A 22,838-nucleotide genomic window follows, 5' to 3' on the forward strand; every position below is an offset into this window, starting at 1 on the left:
AGAGAGGCTCTGATGACCCAGAGAGGCCACTCAAAAGCTGCCAGGGCTCTGGAGGGCCTTAAGTGGCTCTGAATGGTTCCAAGCACAGGAAAAATGGAGCATCCCAGACCCCAGGCTTGCCGATCACTTCTGGTGTGGGACGAACAAGCCACTGTTCAAAAAAAAAAAAAAGAAAAAAAAAAGAAAATCAAGAGGCTAGAGCAATAGAGCCCTTGACCTGATCTAGTCTAGTGTAGAACAGAATCCTAAACCTTGTAAAATTATTTTATTTATTTTTTATTTTTATTTATTCTACTATAAAAAAAAATAGAATGAATGTTAGGATTGGTTGATTATGGGCTATGTTTTAAATATGTGCATAACATAATTATTTTTATTTCGATGTTACATTAGATATTGGAAGCTATATTATCACTAATTATACAATATAGTATATTATACTACTGTATATATCTATTCATTTCATTATTCTGTTTCTGCTCCTGGATGATTATATCTATTTATGATATAAATGCGTGACAAGTGGAAGATATTTCATTTCAGGAACGCAGGTAGCTCTCAGCGCTTCATATGGTGACATAGAAAATGTCACGGTTTCACTTCGCACGTGAAGGGTTGTCCCAGGCCACCACATATACGCTTAAACAGATCAGATTGTTTAATTTAAAAAAAAAAAAAAACACCCGATTTAATTTTCTTGTGAAAAAAGTACATGTTTGAGCTCCAGCATCGACTTGTTCTACTGGTGAGGCTTAACCATGTCCTCTTTCATAACATACGTAATAACGTGTATTGAATTTGGTCATGGTGTTTAATGGCACCTGCAGATGTCATAACAGCTGGAATAAACACACTCAAAAATTTTTTAACTGTTTTTTATTCTAGCGTGTGTCGGTTTATATACATTGCTGTCATAAGATTTATGTCTGACATCATAAAAGGTCAACAGTATATACTATCACTTATCAATGTGTTATATGTAGCTAATGTTAAAGTTGATGAAAGCAGCCTGGGTTGCACCTGATGGAGTAACCTTTGTAGGAGAGTTTTATTGGAATAATATCACTTACATCATTGTCCTGTTCTTCTTTAAAGGACACACCCACGATAACTATATTTTTCTTAAAATTCTCCTAAACCCACACACGAACAACATCCCCAACAAAAGTTGCACAGTTGAACTCAAAAACAAACAGTACAGAAAGGTAAATGATGAAATCCTTGTTTTTTTCTCATTTTTCCCTCTGTAATATTTCTCCTCTTGCTTTGAGCCTTGTGCTGACGTTAAACACGATCACACTTCTGGCTCCTTTCTTCCATCGTTCTTCTCCACACTCTTGTGTTGGTGGAGGTTAGGAGGTTAATGGTGGACAGGCTTGATGAGAGCTCCAGTTCACCTGTTTCTTTTTTTCAGACAGCTGTGAAACATCTGGACAGCTAGGCCACCTCTGTTTCTGTGTTCCATCTATTGAACAATGGCCAGAGCATGAGCTGCTACTGGAGTTGAAGGAGAGCATTGACCTCAGACCTGTGTGTTTGAGTGTGTGTTTGTGAGTAAAGAGGTGTTCAGTACTAGGCTAATTTTAGTGCAAGCTAGAAGTCAGGAAGTGTTATTTATAGTGTGAGGGCTGTTTGACACCATGGAAGAAGTGACTTCATCCTGACGTGGAATAAAATCTCTGGGAGTCCTCATCGACACATTATAGACTGTTCTCTCTCTCTCTCTCTCTCTCTCTCTCTCTCTCTCTCTCTCTCTCTCTCTCTCTCTCTCTCCCTCTCCCTCTCTCTTTCTCTCTCTCTCTCAATCTCTGTCTGCCTTTCTGTCTGCCTTTCTGTCTCTCTCTCTGCACACCCTGTTAATATTGAAGGTTTTTGTGAGGTTAAACAAATGAACCAAACTTAATCAAGTCAGATCTTTAAAGTGATATAGCAGACAAGAAAATGTAAGTAAAAAAAAAAAAAATCAACATCTTGATTTTTTTTACCCTTCCTTGGAAAGATTCTCTATCAAATTGTGAGGAAATCTCTTGTGCCTAGTCCTCTTTAAGTAATTCCAAATGTTTCTTGATAACATTTACATCTTGGGTTTGTGCTGAGCCATTACAATACATGGATCAATGGTTTAGAGCTATTTATTTGTAGACTTTGTCATTGTGTCCTTATTGTACTAGAAGGTGAAGTAGTTATTTATCTTCTACTATCTAATAAGGCTTGCCTAGAGCTCCACACCCAACTGAAGAGAAGCAGTTGTATAGTATGATGCCGCCACCTCCGTGTTTTACCATTGGATGTTTTATAATTATGAGAAATGGCTTTTGTCTAGCCACTCTGCCCACAGCCCAGATGTGTGAGAGATTTGTGTCACATGCAGGAAGTGACCAGCAGATACAAGATAATTTTGCAGCTCAATGTAATGTTGTTTTTGGTCTCCAGACAGCCTACTTGTCCTGGAGACCTTGTCCTTTGTTTACTTGTCCTTTTGTTAATTTTAGAGGGATGTCCTATTTTTTGGTAATGTTCAATTTCTCCACTTGTTGAAGGTGATCTTCACGGTGCTACCGTCTGTTTGTTCAGGAATCGCTCTGTGTGTATCTGTTTTGCCACATAAGTATCGGTAAGTCAGTAAAAAGGAAAAATAAATCAGGAAAATGGAAAAGCAAACTAAAGGCAAACAGTCTTTCAGTGTTCCTCCTTTCCCTTGCTTTATCATGGGAGCACTGCTCCCGGGAGTTCTGGAGAGAGTTCACCAGGATGGAGTCTGTCTCCTCCTAGTAGCTCTGTGCTGGCTAAACCCTCTAAAACACCCTCCCTGGCAGATTACTCTCAGGTGAGATCTTCTGTCTCAGGCAGGGGGCGCCTTGCTTCACCCTCACCCTGGGCTGTGGAGGCTGTGGCTGTGGCCCCTCAGGGGGCACAGCTCTTAGCCACTAGTCTCTCAGCTAAGGTGGTAGAGACCATTCTCCAATCCAGAGCTCTCTGGAGGAGGTCTTATGCCGCAGAGTGGCGCCTATGTTGCAAAGGTCGCCAGTTAGATCCAGTTAACAGTTCAGTTGGCCCAGTGCTGAAATTTTACCAGGAACAGTTTGCCACAGGGTTGTCTCCTTCCACCATGAAGGTTTACATGTCAACTATTGCAGCTTATTATGCTCCACTTGCTAGCTTCTCACCCTTTCTGTGAGCCCCTTCTGTCTGGAGTTCACCCCAGGCATGGCCAGTGCCTTCTTCTAACCCATGCCGGGATATGTCCCCAAAGTGCCCACTGTTGTCCCACAACCAGTCGTGCTGAAGGCATTCTATCTGCCGTTGATGCAGTGTCTCGTTCCCTCAGGGAACCAGGGTTACATACGTAACCTAGAGACAGTGCATGGTATGTCTTTTGAGCCCCCCTCCTGATAAATACTTTTCAACATTGAAAACCTGTACCTCTTCTGTAAGCTCTTTATGGACTGTGGTTACAGCAGTTGGAAACAAAGAAAAGGTCAAGAAAATCAGCTGGTCAGTGGGATGTTTAAACTGTTTAAATTCACTGTATAGATACATAATATACATTTACTTTAAGATCATTCCCTTTTTTTTCTTTTGGTATATATTTGATCTTTGGTTATAGTTGTACCAATCACAGACTTTTTTCCCAGATGGGTTTTTTTCATATCTGGTCTTTACTGAGTAATTTTCTGCTCAGTCACTCCCACCCAGTGTGTGTGAAGAGCGACGCTGTGCCATGGTGTTCCGTGCCTGTGCCAGTCTGATGTGAATTCTTTCCTCGCGTCCTCCACACCGAAGTCCTTACCTCCTGCAGGCAGTGTGGAGATTACCACTCTCATTTCCTCCAGAGCTTCCTCTACCTTCCTCTCAGCTTGCTCTGGATGCCCAGCTAGCCCACTGCCTGCCCGCTGCGACTCGGCCCATTAGCATGTATGATAAGTGACGAGAGTGTCGGCTGGCCAATTTGGCGTCTACCTCGCCACGCTGAGGGACTGGCCTGCAATATCATAGAAAGATAATCTACCGCTGTGAGGAGAGTGGAAAAGAAGTAGCAGTTTAGGACGAGAAAAAATCTTTCTTTTTCTCTTTCTTCCTTCAATGAAACCAAGCCTTTGAGGCCAAGTAAAACGTAGACAAGCCTCGAAACCAGCCTTCTGTTTATCTACAAAAAGGATGTTAAATGCTATTTAGAAATGGATCATTTGATTTGTGCCCTGTAATTTGTCCAAATCCTTTTATCTCTTTCTCTTTTTTTTTTCTTATCCACTGTTTTATTACCACTGCCATCTTTGGTGACTGTAGGTGTGTTTACGCTCATGGAGTAGTGTCTTAAGAGTTATTTGAGGTAATAGAGGGGGATTGTGATATTTGAAAGGATCACAGTAATTTAGTCGGTTGTAATGGAACATGGTACTTCTGCAGTGCTCGCTGAGATCAGAAAATGTCAAAACAGGGGAAAAGTAGACATTTCAGTGCTTTTGCCTCTTAAATTACAGGGAATAAGAACGAGGGAGATAAAGAGAGAGAATAGAGAGTGCGCAGGGGAAATGTTCTCTTTGTACCTGACCTTGCTGAAACAACACAGTGATAAAGAACGATATCATAGTGATCACTGGGCATTTACAGCTTTCTTATATTGCATATGAAATAGAAGCTGTGAGGATCATTTGTTTTGGATGTGCAAATATAGCCACTAGTTTCGGGTTTTAGCGTGTGGATGCGGTTTTCTTTGTAAGGTTCAGTAGAAACAGACATTGTGTTTGTGGGGCATTAAGAGACTCTGACAGGCTTTTTCTTTTTGTTGGCAAATATAGATTTCCATGTCAGAAGGAAGAGCTGTAAGTGTATCAATAATGTACGGAAGCCCCAAGTCTCCGATGTAATTTCATTCAAGTTGCGATGAATTATGTCTCAGTGTTAAGCCGCCTCCGGGCAAAAAAGAGCACAGGGTTTGATCCTTTTTTTTTTCATCCTGGATCATCTCTGTTTTATCTGTGAGAGCAATTCCACCTCCTAAAAAAAGATAAATAGTAAAGCGTGATACATTTGACCCCTTGTGAAAGTAACGTCAGATCTGTTTAGTCGAGGAAGCTCTAATGATGAAGAGGGAAGCATTTATGATCACAGAGGCTGTATGAAACAAAGATTAATATTAACAGTAGGAGCATCCATTTCAGCCTGAGCTTCTGTCTGCAGATGGTTCTTTCGATTTCTAATGTGTGGAGTTTATTATGCCTTCTAGCTTTTAATCTCATGGGTTGGAAAGATGTCATACAACTATATTACAATCAAAAAAGTGTTGGTACACAAAGAAGTCGTTGACAGGGATCGGCTGGATATCATGGATGAATGCACTATTCTTAACTCCCTCGTTTCTTCACTGGTACATGATTTCTTCACTGGTACATGATGATAGCACTCATAATGTAGTAGTTCAGTCAGCTGAGGTTTTGTTAACAATGCTATTGTCACTACAAAGCATATTGCATCCAGCACCAGTTCCCTTTATTTATTTATTTATTTATTTATTTATTTATTTATTTATTTATTTATTTATTTATTTATTTATTTTTACCATAAATATATCTACCAGGTTAATATATTTGGCTTTATATAAATATATGGTGTGTTTAGTTCATTCCCTGTATGGGTGCTGGTATAAAAACGTACTTTTGCAATGGAAATGAGACTGATTTCCCAGCCAGTTCTTGACGATGCGTATGCCGCTGCTGGGAATCCTAACATTGTCATTTTGACAGGGCTGCTGAAGGTGTCCTTCGTCCAAGGACTTGCTTGTCTGGAAGGCATGTTTATTTATGGTATTTGGTTAAGTGCCTTTCATGTCAGACATTATTTGGTCACCAGTTCTCAGGAGGGAGACGGTCAGCTGGTTGTGCGGAGCTACGATTCTGCAAGTTGAAAAAAGTTCAAAGGAGTGAATTAGGCTTCTGAATCAGTGCTGCCTTTTTTTGCTCTGCGTGTCTAATTCTTTTCTAACATACTTAATTAAAGAAAAGTAAATGTGCTTGATGTAGCAAAATGTAGATGTTCTTTGCATAGCTGATTACGATTTTCTTTTATTCAGTTTATGAATTATTACATTTCAAGAGAATTTGGAATTTAAATAGCAGTTTTATTTCAGTCTAGGCGGTGGTTTGAGACAGAGCCAGAGTCAAAGCAGGAAGATTTTGAAAAGATTCTTTGCCATTTCTTTTCACCCTCTTCTCAAATAGCAGTTTCACAGCAAAGTGACATCACTTGTCAGAAGGTCATTTCACTGGTGGCAGCAGATTAGCAGATTGGATCTGTTCCGTATCTAACCAGCCAGCTAATAAGCTGACCGATCTCCTGCCGCCCTGTCTCACACCTCAGCCTGTTCACTTCAACCCGCCACTAAGAACACAGACTCTAATGGCCCTCTTTGTTCCATTACAGCACGGCTGCACTTGCACCCTTCATTTTCTGATAATTAGTCCGCCTACTGAACTCTTTTTCTTTAGCTATTATCCTGTCTGTGGTCAACTGTAGATATTTAGCCCCGTGTTCTCCTGCTGATTTCTAGCCATAGGTTAAGAGTTGGATGAAAGGCTAGGCAGTTAATGTTAAACATGGGCACAAAGCCAGCAGGTAGATATGAGTATGTGCTTAAGAGTGCACTCATAAAATAGCTACTTTAGAAATAAATACTGGCTAAAAGGTTTGTTTTAATGAAGATGGAAAATAAAGTACTGGGAGTGCATTTGAAATAATTCTGTTTTATAAAACATTATCACTCTGAATAGTGTTCAGATATAGTTCAGGTTGTATGATTATGTACACCATCAGCTTCTTATGTGCTTTTGTGAACATTCCATTCCACATTTAGCCCTTACTTGCTGTTTTCTAGTGGAAGATGTTCTTTTAGATTTTGGAGTGGGCTTGTGGAGATTCACTCCCACAAGGGTGTTACTAAGATCAGGCACTGATGTAGGGTGAGGAGGCCTGGGGTGCGTTAAGCATTCCAATTCATCCCAAAAATCTTCAGTATGGTTGTGGTCAGAGCTCTATAGCAGGTCATTTAAGATCTTCCACTCCCACCCATGTAAACGATATGTTGATGGTGGTTTTGTGCACAGCTTGTTTTGTGCACAGGGGCAGTGTCATGCTGGAACCGGTTTGGGTCTCCTAGTTGAAGTGAAGGAAAAATTTTATGCTACCACTTCCATACAGTTGTGTGCCACATGTTCTGTGTCAGCAGTTGGATGAATAAAATCATGCAGATACAGGTCACATCAACCATTAGAGTGTAGAATCAAATTTGATCTCAATGATGTTAACCGTGACATGGTCAGTGATGTTTGATGGGCTGGTGAAAATGTTTTAGACTTCCGAGGATTTTCTCTAAACAACAGGCTTCTAAGTTTACAATGAAAAACAAAACAAAACAAAAAAAAAAACAGAAAAAACATTCAGTGAGCGAAAATACTATGGTCAGAAATGTAGTAGAATGAACAAATTACTCCAAGCGGACTGAAAGTATACAATAATTCAAATAACCACTCTTTACACCCATGGTGAGCAGAAAAATATCTCAGAAAAACATTTAATTTTCTAAGGACATCACCAGAGAATGTAGAATGCATTACTTAATTAATTAATTAAGTGATTAATTAAGTATTAAATTAATTAACTAATGTATAATATAATTATAAAGTAATTTCATTAAAATTTTTATAAATGTACTACTAATTACATCTGCACAATTAAAGAACCATTAGGTATTATTTATATTACATATACCATAAAAGAGGGTTAATTACAATTGAAATAAAATACTACAGTACGTTCATTATTAGTGTTGTTTTTTTTTTTTTGCTATAAAATCTAAAACACAAATGTTTTTAATGTATTATTAATTTATTATGTTTGAAATCTTTTTTTAAATGCATCACAATATGCAATGCAGCTATGAAAAAAAGTTGTTTTGCCTTCTAGAGTTATGGTAAAGAAGCTGATTTGTTTGGAAAACGAGTCAGATCTCTGTAAATAATTTATTTTTTAGTTTTCTGCAGACTGATAAAGTATCTATATGAAAATAGAAAAGAAAAATGTGCTAAACATATTTCTCTTTATCTACCAATTGCTTCGGCGTGAGCTTTTTAAACTTTACTGCTTGAGGAAATGTAATTAAACAAGAACAAAATCAACTTTTGTTTCAAATTAGCATCAAGCTAAATGAAAAACTTAAGTCTGAAAGTTATGTGAACAATCTTCTGGAATTCTTCGACCTTGTGTGAGCCTGCACACACGATCTACGTTTGCATTAAGATGAACTCCCCCTCCACTTTCCATTATCTCTACCCCCTCAACCCTGCCACCTTCATCCTCCCAGCATCCACCTCAGGAGAGTTTGCTGCCCAGCCCTGAGCTTTCACATCGTTAGCCGTGAGGTTCATATTTCCATTAACGAGTAAAGGAGCTCATCAGTGGCCTACCTCAACCAGTTGGCTAATTAGTTATGTAATAATGTGGAACAGCAGTCACGGCTCTTAACGGCACATTGATGGCAGGCAGATCAAAAGCGAGTCCTTTCTCTGCCCATTAGCAGCACACCAATTGTATGAGGCTTTGTCATCGAAACCACACACTGATATAATTACACGCGTCACACTCCTCTCACGCGTGTGCTTCAACACTCTACTCACATCTATTGTTTAATTAAGGCATGTTGTGTTGCTAAGAGAGGAGCACTTTATATGTTTCTCTGCCTCTTAAAATACTTGTTCTGGAAATGGATTAGGTCTGGCATTTGTATTTCTTTTTCCAGTTTATAACTATAACTCATATATAAACAGCTGAATTAGAGCCATTTGGGAGTCACTTCAAACCTCAGTTCTGTTAACACAGAGCAAGGAAGTCGAAAATGTACAGTCAGCATATTAAATGTTCGGTTGTGTCTTTTTGTAATTTGAGAAGAGTGGAGTCGACAGTGCCAGCAGAGCATGGAGAACAAATTGTGATGTTGTAGTTAGAATAAGTTTGAGAATGTGAGAGGGAAACCCAAGGCTGAGACAGTTTTAAATGCAAAGGTTCATCTATAATGTGTGGAGATCTCTAATGTGGTGGACGTTTCCTGATCACGATGCTTGCTTTACCAAGCAGAACCCTGGAAACGGATGAGAATCTCAGATCTGAATGACCACTTTGGTTGCTTATATGCAACCATACACTAAATACCCCCACTAGCAATGTTTTTGATTATGCATTATTTGCATTATTATTATACATAACATGTTCTAAACCAATACAAATCCATGTATGAACAGGGCGACTGGTCGAGATAAGAGCTGTGCAACTTCACTGGGATCATGTACAAAAAGGGTTGTGATGTGAGGGAGGTTTTTACTTTAATACATGCACAAGCAGATCATTGCATGTGCTGATTTAAATGACTTGTATTCTGGTAAATATAAACCAATAAATACATTAGAGAATATTGCAGTCATGTACAATAATTCCATGAGCAGGATTTAAGAATTTGTTCTTTTATTAATAATAGCCAGATATAACCTCGAGAACATTCAGAACCAGAATTTGCAGATCATAGCTGAATATTTGATTTTCCAGCTCATGCCACTTACAGTTATTAAAAGCAATACCAGATACAGAAAGTGGCATTGCATTAAACATAGGACACTGGACTCAGGACCTGGGGAAAAAATGTCAGCATCATTCAAACATGTATTCATGCCAGCATGGCGCTTCATTTCGATGCCTGTGATGTTTGTGTCATGCCTGACTCTCATTGTGTTTCCTGCTCTTTTGGATCTCAGACACTTAACACAGCAGGGAAAGGAACCTGAGATAGTGGCAGGCTCAGGCAGAGGGAAGGGGGTGGTGGCGGAGGAGAAAACGCCCTGGGTAGAATTGGTTCAATGATGAGGACCAGACGAGAGCAGCGAGACGGAGCGAGCGATGGGAACATTTCTGTGCCAAATAAATAAATAAATAAATAAAAAATCGGAGAAGAAAATCTAACTTTTTGCCTGGAGGCATGCTTCACCAAACAGACACACATATAACTCACTGTTAGCATTGTGGAGCCAGTGGGGCTCTGGAGTAACGTCTGGGGAATATAAATATTGCAATTCCATGCACACAAGCAGTTTTATTTCTTTTGTTGTACTTCTTTGACAAGTGGAAATCTATTCATTGAATATGACACTGTTTTGATAGGTTCAAATATTAATATATAAAAAAAGTATCAATTCGTTTTAAATTCCTGTGCGAGTCTTTGAATAGCTGAGGCCTGATGTTTGCTGTTTTCTCTATTCACAGGTAGAATGTAAGAAAGCTCAACCCAAGGAGGTGATGTTTCCCCCTGGGACACGAGGGCGAGCCAGGGGTCTACCCTACACCATGGATGCCTTCATGCTAGGAATGGGAATGCTGAGTAAGCACTCACACATACTATTTCACAACAGTACTACTGATTAAAATCAAGAGTTTTGCTTCACTTACACGCCAGCCACTGACTGTCCCATTTCCTTACATCAAGGGCTGGACGAGATGATACATTATGCCACAAAATGTTTCTCTCAGATCTTTATATTACATGTTATTAAGGGTAGAGCCTAACAAATCTGGTTACAAAGTAAACCACTGTCTTTTACCCTTGACCAAAATTCGATCCCCACTAGGTTAACCTCATGTTTATAATTGACACTGTAATAAGCGATCATTTAATTTCTCCGCTTTAATTAAAGTATACAATTTTTTTTATATAGCCGCATGGACTAAGTAATTCATGAGAGGCTCTTTGCACCTTTTTTTATATTGCAAAGAACACCTGGCAACAAGCTGGCGAGGACCAGATAAAACCCAATGTTGGCATATAAAAGTGAAAGGCGAACACATTTAGACAGCAGATAGAGTTATCAGTACAAACACACTGACAGTGTAGTAAATAATCTTAAAAATCTGCACAGGTATCTGACAGATTGGCATTCAGAAGTAATTTAAATTCAGTCAGAGATATAAGGTGGTTCAGCGATATTTTCCATGAGTAGGAAGATTTGTAAGAAAAAGACAGCTTTTGCTTATCCACTCCTACTCTAGGAATGATAAAAACGATAAAAAAAGATTCAAATCTTTGTGAGAATGTATTAACATTTTACAGTAGAATTTGTTAGAAAAGTCTTACTATACGCAGTCCATCAGGGATTATGTCCGAATATTTCAGGATTGTTTATGAGGCTTGCATATAAATAATATCGGTATGATAAAACAACGTCTTTTGAATAGTTTCATACAGTGGAATGTAAAAAGTAAAACATATTGGCAGCTAGTGTCCTAGCTCAACTTCTTAGCTTGTACTTGTGCGTTGTGTTGCCGTGTGAGTCATACATTTCTCATTTTCTCTGTCAAAAGATATTATTTATAGAATAAGATACAGTAATGGGGATTTTAAGTTTGTCACTGAGGTGGGTGTCTTGTATCTTTCAGTAGAGAAATGGAATTGCAGAGGAACATGATTTAAGTACGTAATTGGACCTTTGAGAGCGTTATGTAATATTTGCACTTTGGGGAACAAAACATGTATTTTTTAACAGTGCCGTGGGTGTATAATAACAGCGCTAGCTTTTACCTGTCATTGACGTACAGGAGATAGATCGATATCTCATTGCTCTGAAAAAATATAATTGATATCAACAGTGCACCATTATTTCAGTTGTAACCGGAAGCGTTTTGAATCCACGACAGTTCTTTAAAGTTTGGTGTTCAAAAGTCTGTGACTTTACATTTGGAGAAGAAACCCTGTGCATCACTGTGTTATAAAGAGGTGGACAGAAAGAAGGCAGCAGTCCTCAATATGTTCTCCTCAGAGACAGAAGCACGACTGGCACGTTCATGCTGGCACTGTGTTCCAGTCCACGCACGTCTGCCATCTCCACCATAGTCTTGCCAGTGGAAATATCTAAGCATTTGTGATGGGAGCCTCGCTCAGGAACAATGTGAAAATTTGTGCCCACAAATGTGTGTGGTCTCTCTCTTTCTCTCTCTCGCTCTCTCTCACTCTCTGCTTCTCTCTCCCCCTCCCCATTTTTCTTTCTCTCATGCTTACACAGCCACCACCTTGACATCCTCTAAACCCGTCTGTGGTCTTTTCTTACAAATTTGACATTTGTTCAGAGGACAGGACATGCAGCTGCAGATATCAAACCCCCCAATCCCTTCCTTGCAGCATCTTTTCCTCCAAACAGCTCTCGTGAAAAGAGATAATGACTATGAGATTGATCGGCTGCTGAAAGTAACTGAAGCAAATAAATCGTTTGATGCCTGGTGCAGAATGGGAACGATAGCTAATGGGGTAGCTGCAGGAGAGGTCGTCCTGCCCGTAATTTGGCTTGATGAAGCATCCTCGCCCAGGCCAGTGTGAAATATGTATTGATATTTAGAAAACGGCATTCCGGACAACTGCACCAGGCCCCCAACTCAAAACAAAAAGTCCTGGGATGGAATCTCTACTGTGCCACCAGGGATGGAGTCAAACAAAAAAGTCCAGATGCCAAAGTCAACTTAGTGTGTCTGAACATCTGAACATGTTTGGATCTTCTTTTCTATTGTACATTTTATATGTACAAACCCCAAGGCAGGATAATTGTTTATCACTCTTTGTATTCAAGTTGATGTACCTATCCTGTCATTACCATTTGCCTGCAAGTTGCAGAACCTTAGTAAAAAGCAAAATGTACACCGACCAGGCATAACAGTATAACACTGATTATCTCTTCACCATGGCACCTGTAAGTGGGTGGGATATATTGTACAGCAAGTGAACATTTTGCCCACGAAGTTGATGTGTTAAAAGCATGAAAAATGGGCAAGCTTAAGGATTTGACAAGGGTCAGATTGTGATGGCTAGACGACTAAATTAGAGCATTTCCAAAACTGCAACTCTTGTGGGATGTTCCATGTCTGCAGTGGTCAGTATCTATAAAAAGTGGTCCAAGGAACAGTGGAACAGTGGTGAACCAGCAACAGGCTCATAAGCAGGCAAGGCTCATTGATGCACGTGGGGTGCGAAGGTTGGCCTGTGTGGTCCGACCCTGGAGACGGGCTTCTGTAGCTCAAATTGCTAATTGCTGTTAATGTTTAACGGGTCAGGACTGTTTTGGCAGACTGGTTTGGGACCAACACACTATAGGTCATAATGTTATGCCTGATTGGTGTATATTTTTATACTCTTTCTCTCTCTCTCTCTCTCTCTCTCTCTCTCTCTCTCTCTCTCTCTCTCTCTCTCTCTCTCTCTCTCTCTCTCTCTCTCTCCTATATATACATATATATATATATATATATATATATATATATATATATATATATATATATATATATATATATATATATAGAGAGAGAGAGAGAGAGAGAGAGAGAGAAAGAGAGAGAGAGAGAGATTATGTAAGTACTAACAGTAATGGTTTTTTATTTAGTTGAACTTTACAAACCTATTGAAAGTTCTGTTTTGTGTGTCTGGACCTACTAGCATAGTAAATACTTTAAATGTAAGGCTATAATTTTTTATTTGAGACACAGCTCTATTTGATTTGATAACAGCAATTTGATGACAGCAGAATGTTTCAAACAGAGAAAGAGCTTGTCAGTGTGCATGAAATGGACAAACAATCTCCAGTCTGAATTGGAAACCTTGTGGACAGCATTGTTTTATCACTGATGTGCCATTTAGTGTATAGTGCTTCACACAGATGTACATAAGGTAAGCAGATAAATGTGTGTACAGTGCTATTTATGGACAAATGTATTTGTGCATGAGTGCTCAAATTCACATCAAACATTAGAGGGTTTTAGGTTTAAGGGTTATGCTTAGGTCTATATTAACTGCATCACGTACAGCTGTCTGGACTTTTGGTTTTACAGAATTAATTAGAAATTCTCGCTGGATTTTAGATTTGCGGAAAGAGTGCTGACATTATTATTAAGAATCTTTCTCCGTCGGACTCCGCACACAGACTCAGATTTCCTGCTCCATCGACACTGCAGTTCAAGCTGACTCCATTTGAAGTTGATGAAATTCTCAGCAAAGAGCATGTCTTGACCTTATTAGAAGTTGTAGCAGATCAGTGGTCCAGTGTTGAACAAACAGAATAAACGAAGGAGATGAAATGAATAAAGTGGGAGACGCAACGAGAAAGAGAGCGAGTTAAGAGTATGTGAGTTCATTCACTTGCAGCACACTCTTATCTAAATGAAATTGGAAAAGCAGGACAGCGAAACATTCCTTTTGGTAATTTGCATACAAAAATCAACAAGGCTCATTATTCAAGGAACTGTAATTCCTTATGTGCCAAAATCTCATTAGAGCTGCACTTGGAGCTCTCGTGTTTACCACACCTAATCGACCCATTTATCTTTATTGTGTTAAGCCTCATGTATGTTTGCTGAAATTAATACACATCTCAGCCCGTGCATAGTGCGGCTTTACCAGATGGATAATTGATTTTAAAGTGAATCCAAACTGTTGAGCCATAAAATGGGCGCATTAGCATGCATATTAATAACGCAAATAAGAGGGTGAGGCCTGACGCCAGTGGGCCAGATTAGGTGACAGCCTTTACTTATCGTGTTGCCAGGAGACGGAGGGTGCCCACCGATACAGAGACAGGGCTTAATGAGTCTTTTTCCTGTTCCTGGCCTTTCAGTCTGTCTTTCTCTGCCTCTGACTCAGTCTTGTCCCCCTCAGTGAGAGTATGACAGGCTGTGTGCTTACCTGTTAGTAACAGGTGAGTTAAAGGTTGATATAGGAATGAATCAGAGGATGATCTGGATTTCCAGTGAAATATAATGGTGAGAGTTGATGTACTGTATTACTGTGTTGCTTGAAGGCTCTAAAACGACTCGACTACATGAAAGAAAAAAAAAAGTCACACAGTTAGTTCATAATTATTGGTACCCTCCAAAGATTTAATAAATAATAATTACATTTTCCCTACTTAACCACATGGAAAACTGCTTACCTTTCTACTAGCGAAAATATTCTCATGAGAGCTTCTTCTCCAAAATGCTGATTAGAAATAGTTTGAATTACTATGTTGTTGCATTTGAAGGGTCTCTGCTTCCCTCGGGTATAAATGTGAGGATGCACACATGTAAAATCAGCTTGTTGTGTATCAGCATTGAAAAATGCTTTCAGCACAACAGAGACAGATGCTTGTTGGCCTGTTTATGTCAGTAAATTAATATAGAAAATACAGTTCCATTATACCATTGAATACAAAGTAAACAAAGTTTCTGATGTTTGGAACGGTTGAGAGCATGAACATTTGAGCGTGCATCTCGGCACACCCTGTAAGGGAGACAAACAAGAACAAAAACTTGCAAGAACTAAGAACAGCTTGTCTGAATTGAAGAGGTTGTACACATTTTATTGAAGGATGCCAATGCCTTTGTAGTTGACATCTAAAGAGTACATAATAATCACTAATATAAATTGAATTTTATTTACAATGTGCAGACTCAGTGATGCAGAATGAAATAGATTATTCATTGTAGCAGCGGTAGTATAGTGTGTGAGGACAGGGCTCAGTTCAGACACTCTCTTTGCTGATGTTCTGCCAGACACCACATTAATCCCAACTGTCAATACAGACTTGACACACTACATTGATAGTAAGCTCTTTAAATATCACAGGAAAAGCCCATGTCATGTATATATTTATCTAGGGCATCTGATTCCTCTTTAGAGGGAGAGTACACAGCACAGCTTTATTCACACAGGAGAAAGGACAGATCTCTGTAAACAATTGATACAGCTACCAAAAAACAACACATGTAATGGTGGATGCTTCAGTGTAAACCAGAATGTCCACCAGGGTTACATTAATAATATCTATCAATTATTTATTAAAATGTTAAATAAATAGAAACTTCAACCATCTGTCATTGTATTTTCTAGGTTTATCGATTAGTTCAGAAACATGTTTTCATATGCTGAGGAAATAAAGCAATGTTTATTTTGGTTACTCACTCAGTAAGATTTTTTCCACCTAGCTATTAAACTGATTCACAAGGATTTAGCCTGTTTAATAGCTGATTCACTATTAGTCACGTCTACCAATAAAGTTTGTGAAAAACAGTCATAGCACAGAGTCAGAGCTGCCATGTTCCAGCCCCTACCATTCCTTCAAATGTCTCTACTGGTCAGTCACTGAGGAGATCTGGCAGTTTGAAAGCTTTGTTTTTCAAAGAGTGACTTTCTGAATTTGTCAGGCTCCATACCATTCAGAGTGCCTTTACAAATCTGTGAGGAATCGGAATCCTGTTTGTATCAAAGCATAATTTAGTCTCAAATCAGGGTTCAATGCCTCAAACTTCTCGAGCTGGTATTGTTGATGTTGACCTCAAATAGTCATGATTGTCATTTGGTAGATTCAGTCTGATGGAAGATTCTGCCCACTGGTTTTGATGGATGATGCAGACAGATTGAATTAATCTGTGGTATGTACTAAGCATTAAATAAATAATTCAATACAGAAATAATATAATCAGTGTTGTAATTAACAGTTAAATACATTCAATGTAGTTTTTTTTTAGGTTTTATTTAATAGAGTAATTTATCAACAATACATTAGAGTATTTATTTCTATATTGAGTTTAAAGTACAGTAGACAGAATCATGGCACAAGATTACATACTATATATACAGTGTATGTATACTGTTTTGCTTTATATAACCCCTTCGGAAAGATGTTCCACTAGATTTTAGAGTGTGCTTGTGGAGATTTATGCTTATTCAGTCACAGGGGTATGAGTAAAGTCAGGTAATGATGTTGGGTGAGGAGATATGGAGTGAAGCCAGCTTTTCAATTCATCCCAAAGGTCTTTAGTAAGGTTGAGGTCAGAGCTCTATGGCAGGCCACTTGAGATCTTCTAATCTGAACCATGTAAACCATATGCTTATGGAGCTCACTTTGTGCACAGTGGCATTGTCAAGCTGGAACAGTTTTGGGTCTCTGAGTTAAAGTGAAGGGATAATTTAATGTAACAACATCCAAAGACATTCTATACAATTGTGTGCCTTCATCTAGTTAGTAAGAGTTTAGGGAAGAGCTACATATATAAAGGCTTGATTTATATGCATGTGCAGAAGCAGCGGCAGTGCCAGTGGCATTGTTTACAGATGTTCACAATGGTTCGTCCCTTTCCATCTGGTTCCCAAGTCAAACTGTAAATCGATGTCATGCACAGCAATGTTAAACACACTAAAGCTCTGTTTCTTTTCCCACGGTTGTTGTAATTCTTACCACAATCAGAATCTCCAATTGTAATCTTTGACTTTACAAAAGTATATATTAATTCAGAAAATGTAGCATCCATTTGAAATGCAAAATACAACATTGATAGGTTTGAAGACTACTTGAGAGGTTTTCAAAAATCAAACGCTAACTGTAACAAGAAAACCATTTGTTTACAGCACTCAAGAAACAGAACGGTACATAAAAATGTGATTTGAGACACAGCACTTGTTTACTTAGTGCCAGATTCAGTGTTAGAAGACACAGTACTTTTCCCACTATTTACAAATCCAGCACTCAGATGCATGGTTTCTGAGGATGGCGTTCAAATGACACTCCAGAGTGATGCTTCAGGATACACCTAGCAGTTCCTCGAATGTACTTAACATAGAAAGTGCTGGTCAAAGTGAATCTATTCATTTAAACACAGTTCCTACAGCAAGGTAGAAATGTTGTTCTATTTATAGTAAGGAGTGCCTAAATATTTGATTGAACAAAAGTGAAACAGTGATAAAATGATAAAAAAGATTTATTCATGTATTTGACATCTAAAATCTGTTTATTGGTTTTAAATACAATTCTCTTTCAGGTAAGTGCAGTGGAGCTGCTCAGATTGAAAGTACTAAGATTACATTTAAAAGTTGCCCATCCAAATCTAATATATAGAGCACAAGTTGGAACAGAGACATAAATTCTTGTCTCTAGAGTTCAAACAGCTTGAAATGAAGAAATAAATATTTCATATTAGATTCGATAAATTTTTTTTCTTAGATAAAGCACGTTTGTACCATTGGTACTGAAGTTCTAGTAACGCTCTTTAAGAGGAGGTGTGGAAGTGGTAGCTCAGTGATTCAGGCTCTGGGTTACTGATCATAAGGTATGGGATTCAAGTCCCGGCACATGCTAATTTCAATATATATCAGTGTTTGACTTAGTAATATCATTCTATTTATAGATCGGTGTGATAAGAGTAACATTAATTTCACATAAACTGATTTGATTGAACAAGTCTTTTGTAACAAAATGATAACAGAAACATAGCCTTAATAAATCATGGTACTTCGGATATCTGAGTACATTTGAAAGCTAATACTTTTGTAATTTTACTCAAGTGAATGTTTAAAGGGAGCACTTTTACTGGAGTAATATTATACCTACTGTATCTCTACTTTAACTCAAGTACATGCTTTGTGTACTTTATCCATCGCTGAGTAATATAAAACTTTCCCTCGAGAAAATGAAGAAAGTGGTCATTCTGGATGTGGGGACCTCACACTTAAAGACAGGGTCAGTTTACTTACTGCATAAAATTAGAAGTAAGAACAAGCCTGTGCTTCCTGTTGTTCTAATATCATTCATAATTGTCCGATCTTTTTACAGCAGTGTGTTCAAAACTGATCTAATCTTCAGCATAGGGATAGAAAGTTTCTCATGAGATCTTTACAGTGATGCAGTTTGTTGGCTGCACATGGTTGCCACAATTTTTCACATAATCTATTATGTGCTGTGATTGAAGCCTGGCCGGATAATTAGTGTCTGGGCGCTTGCTGGAATCAGCCATTGTGGCAGAATAAGAACAATGACTCTATGGACCTTGGTTTTGCATGGAAGCTCAAGCAGTAGCCACTTCTCGTTGTTGGCAGGAGGACAGCCGGAGCATGTGCATTGGGTCTCATCCCAGTTTTTTTTTTTTTAACAGCACCACCACGATGCACTCCAACAGAGACAGGCATGCAAATACTGCTGATTTGCTATTTTTTTCACCATGAAGAAGTCAACGATGTATTTCAGAAAATGAGCTGCTAGGAAGCCAAGTAGCTCACCAAATCGCCTTCATTTAAAAGTTCTGCCTCAGCAAACAGCGGGTAAAACAGCTTGCGAGTAAATTCCAGACTAGAGCTCCAGCATGCTAGCTCTGTCTTTCAGTCCACTTTGGAATGACTTTTGCAATCGCTCGATCATATTCCTGCCATTCTCATCCGGTATTAGCGTGCAAGCGGCTGAGGCGCTGCGGTTCGGAGAGACTCTAATCCGTGATGTCCTGGCACAGCTATCAGCTTGCCATTGTCTCGCGCTGTCGTGTCCTTCATGATCGATTAGCCCAGGCTATAAAAGAAAGGTTATCGATCAATGACAGCAGAGTTGGGTGGGGGAAAGAGAGCGGGGTGACAGCAGCGAATACGTCCGCTTTCACCGCCACAGGGAACAGGATGAGCTCCAGGGAAGAAAACAGCTATCACTTTTTATGATACTTACACTGCTCATTACCTCGGAGTGTGCTTCCCCATCTTGCTAATCTGTTATCTAGCACCTATTTGAAAGGTGTTTGTGGAGGGGGGGATCAGAAAGTGTGAATGTGTGTGTATGGGTGGATGAGCAGGTGCAATTGTATTTTGTGTGTATATGTGTATGTGTCTGTTTGGATTTCTGTACTGTGTAATAGCAGTGTTTCGGGAGGTCTAGATGGTTTATCACAGCGCTTCTTTTTTCTTCTGTCTCTTCAGGTTACCCAAACATTGTAGCGACGTATGGCCGTGGATACACTGGCTTCGCCCCAAGCTACAGCTACCAATTCCCTGGTAAGTTCCATCTTGTTAAGCCCTGTATGTAGCTTTTCTCTCCTGCTGCTATCTAGTAATGGCTTCCCTGCTGGCCAGTAAACACACACCCACTCAGCCCCCCCAAACTCCGCCCTCCGCAAAACCCCATGCTGAACATATACATACAGATACAAGCAGACTTCAGCTCCGAATGGAATTCTATAAAACTATAAAACATTTTTGTGGAGAGTCCAAAAACACATACACTGAATTTCCTTAACGCACATAATACATAGAACACTATACGCATTCAAAGCATGGTGGTACCACATACACTATATGGACAAAAGTATTGGGACACCCGACTTTTTCAGCCATATGTGGTTCTTCCCCCAACTGTTACTAAAACACTAAAGGCAAACATTTGTATGGGATGTCTTTGGATGCGGTAGAACTATGCGGTAGAACTTGGAAACCGTAACCTGTTCCAGCATGGCAGTGCCCCTGTGCACAAAGGGAGCAACATTAAGATATGGTTTACATGGTTTGGGTGTCCTGCTATAGAGCTCTGACCTCAACCCTACCGAACACCTTTGGGATGAATTGGAACGCCGACTGCACTCCAGGATTCCTCACCTACATCCGTTCCTGATTTTACCAAGGCCCTTGTGGCTGATAAAAACAAATGTTCACAAGCACACTCCAAAATCTAGCAGAACATCTTCCCAGAATGATGGAATAAATTATATGAGCAAATCGGGACTAAATGTGAAATGCGATGCTCAAAAACCAGATATCACCCTTATGAGCAGGTGTCTGCAAACTTTTGCCAATATAGTGTATGGTAAAGGGGGTTTTCCTTATTTCTATTAACTCATTTTGGCAAACCCTGATAGCAATGCTGGCTGAATTGATGCGATGTACATTAGTAACCTTATTATGTGTGCAATGAATTTAATTAAGTAAAGAACCATTCCTCGAAAGACAGCTTGAGAGGCAGACTCAAATACAATACTATTGATTATGGCACAGTGCCATAATGCGTTATCAGTTATCTCCTGACTCTTCTCCTGCTATTCTTAGTGTGAACTGTTGCTCACGAGCCAAAACGAAATAAGAGCCTTATTTAAAGTTGAGTTATTCATGTGTACTGTTGACTTAACACAAAGAATTGGGTATACCGGTATTCAGACCGTCTGTCTGCACACTCACGTCTTACTCGGACACTGACATGCACATGCAGGGAGAGTTTACCAACAAGGAATGTGTCTCAGTTACTCATGGTGATGAATTTCATGTTTTTGACTTTTAATTTCACTCAAAAAATACCATTCGAGCTGAATGTTATAGATACGCAAATACATATACATAACACATATACATATATACTTATATAACACCTCTGAATAATCTTCTTTTCAATGATGATTTTTTTTTTTCTCCAAATGAAAGATATTGGAGGAGATAGAATTATAATCAGAAACATATCAAAGACCCAATTATATTTGGATCAAATTGTGAAGATTTGCATCTGATTGAGATGTAAGCAAAGCCAATAGAGGCTTGAGCAGTTTAACCTTCAAACTGTGGGTGCATTATCTTTGCTTTGAATAATCAAAAACTTTATTACTTCAGCAACTCAAAACAGTGAAGTAAAAGAATGGCCATACTCACATTACAACAGCAGTTGTAGACCAGGAAGTTAGTTAGCTTCTGTGATGATGAGGTGCTTTTTGCATGATATGTCCTTTTCTGTTAGTCCATGTAAACGGTTTAAATGCAAAAGCATTTAAAGCGCTTAAATATTTATTTAGGCAGCCTTCTTGTAGTTGAAAGGACCTCATGGGCAACTTCAAAAGCTAAAATGCATATGCTACCATCACTATGTGAAGATAGCTGATTGCTGCTTTTTAAAGCGCACGGCTGTACTACTTTGATGCCAGGGTGCAAATAAACCTCAAACAAGTGTCTTAAAAGGACTTGGTGGAGAGACAGATTGTTCCCGAGCTGTGCTGGATAGATAAATGAGGGAGGGAAGGGATAATGAGCAAGCATGAATTGGCAAGCACTTGAGAAAGCTCTGCTGTGACTAAGCCTGGAGTTGGGGATTAAAATGTGCATGAAGGCCTCTCTCTCTCTCTCTCTCTCTCTCTCTCTCTCTCTCTCTCTCTCTCTCTCTCTCTCTCTCTCTCTCTCTCTCTCTCTTCCCGTTAGCATTAGCCTAGCTCTTGTTTCTTCTGTCAGTAGGCCTAGCTTAGTATTGGGCTGCACATTTGTTTTGTTTTTTTCTCAGAGGAAATTCTTAGAAGAAGCCTTCCAGTACACATGTCTGCAAAAAAATATTTTGTCATGCTCAAATGTTATGTTCTTCTGGAGTTGGTCTAAATGTCTCTGGTCATTCTCCAGTCATTTCTCTGGTCACCCCATGAAAGAGTTTCGTGAGGGTCTGTACGGTTCTGCTTTTCAGCTCCGGCTTGTAGTTTATTCCGATGCCTCACCAGAGAGTTGCCAACTTCAGCGTCACCTGCAGTTTCATAGCTAAAAGAAGAGAGTTTCGCTTTCCTTTAATCCTACGGCTTTCCTTGCAAAATTATCTTTTCCAGTGCCACTCAGAATGAAGCCCTCAATCTCTTCCATTTCACATATTGTCAATGACCTTGGTGTTAAACTTGTAGGGTGGATGAGCTTTTTTCCAGACAACTTGTAGCACCTGGGGATTTACCAGAAGCTCAGCCACAACACAGGTTCAAATTGACTGTTGAATAGAGGAAAGGTAATATTTTTCAAGTCACTTCTTCTAATCTCCACAGGTGACTGAATTTGTAACAGGTCAAGGGAAAATGTACTGTTTGTGTCTGTGTGTGCGCGTGTGTGCGCGTGTGTGCGCGTGTGTGCGCGCGTGTGTGCGCGCGTGTGTGTGCGCGTGTGTTTGTGTGCGTGCGTGCGTGCGTGCGTGCGTGCAATCGAACCCTGTTAGAAATAACCTGAGATCATTTTAGTGTAAGTCTGTAGGTCTCTTCCACAA

General features: G+C 39.3%; 1 protein-coding gene across 19 annotated transcripts in view; it reads left to right on the forward strand.

Annotated features, from left to right (window-relative positions):
- Nucleotides 1–22,838, forward strand: part of msi2b (musashi RNA-binding protein 2b) — a 242,108-nt gene that overhangs the window by 171,857 nt on the left and 47,413 nt on the right. For all 19 annotated transcript variants that reach the window (XR_014534699.1, XM_083548636.1, XM_083548635.1 and 16 more), the window contains exons 9-10: nucleotides 10,303–10,417; nucleotides 19,778–19,852. Coding sequence is in view for 18 of the 19 variants with exons in the window: in XM_083548636.1 (XP_083404762.1) it covers nucleotides 10,303–10,417; nucleotides 19,778–19,852 (190 nt within the window). In the remaining variant the exon portion in view is untranslated. The remainder of the gene's footprint in view (nucleotides 1–10,302; nucleotides 10,418–19,777; nucleotides 19,853–22,838) is intronic.

This window comes from Silurus aristotelis, assembly GCF_946808225.1.
Source record: "Silurus aristotelis genome assembly, chromosome: 8".
NCBI classification, from domain to species: Eukaryota; Metazoa; Chordata; class Actinopteri; order Siluriformes; family Siluridae; genus Silurus; species Silurus aristotelis.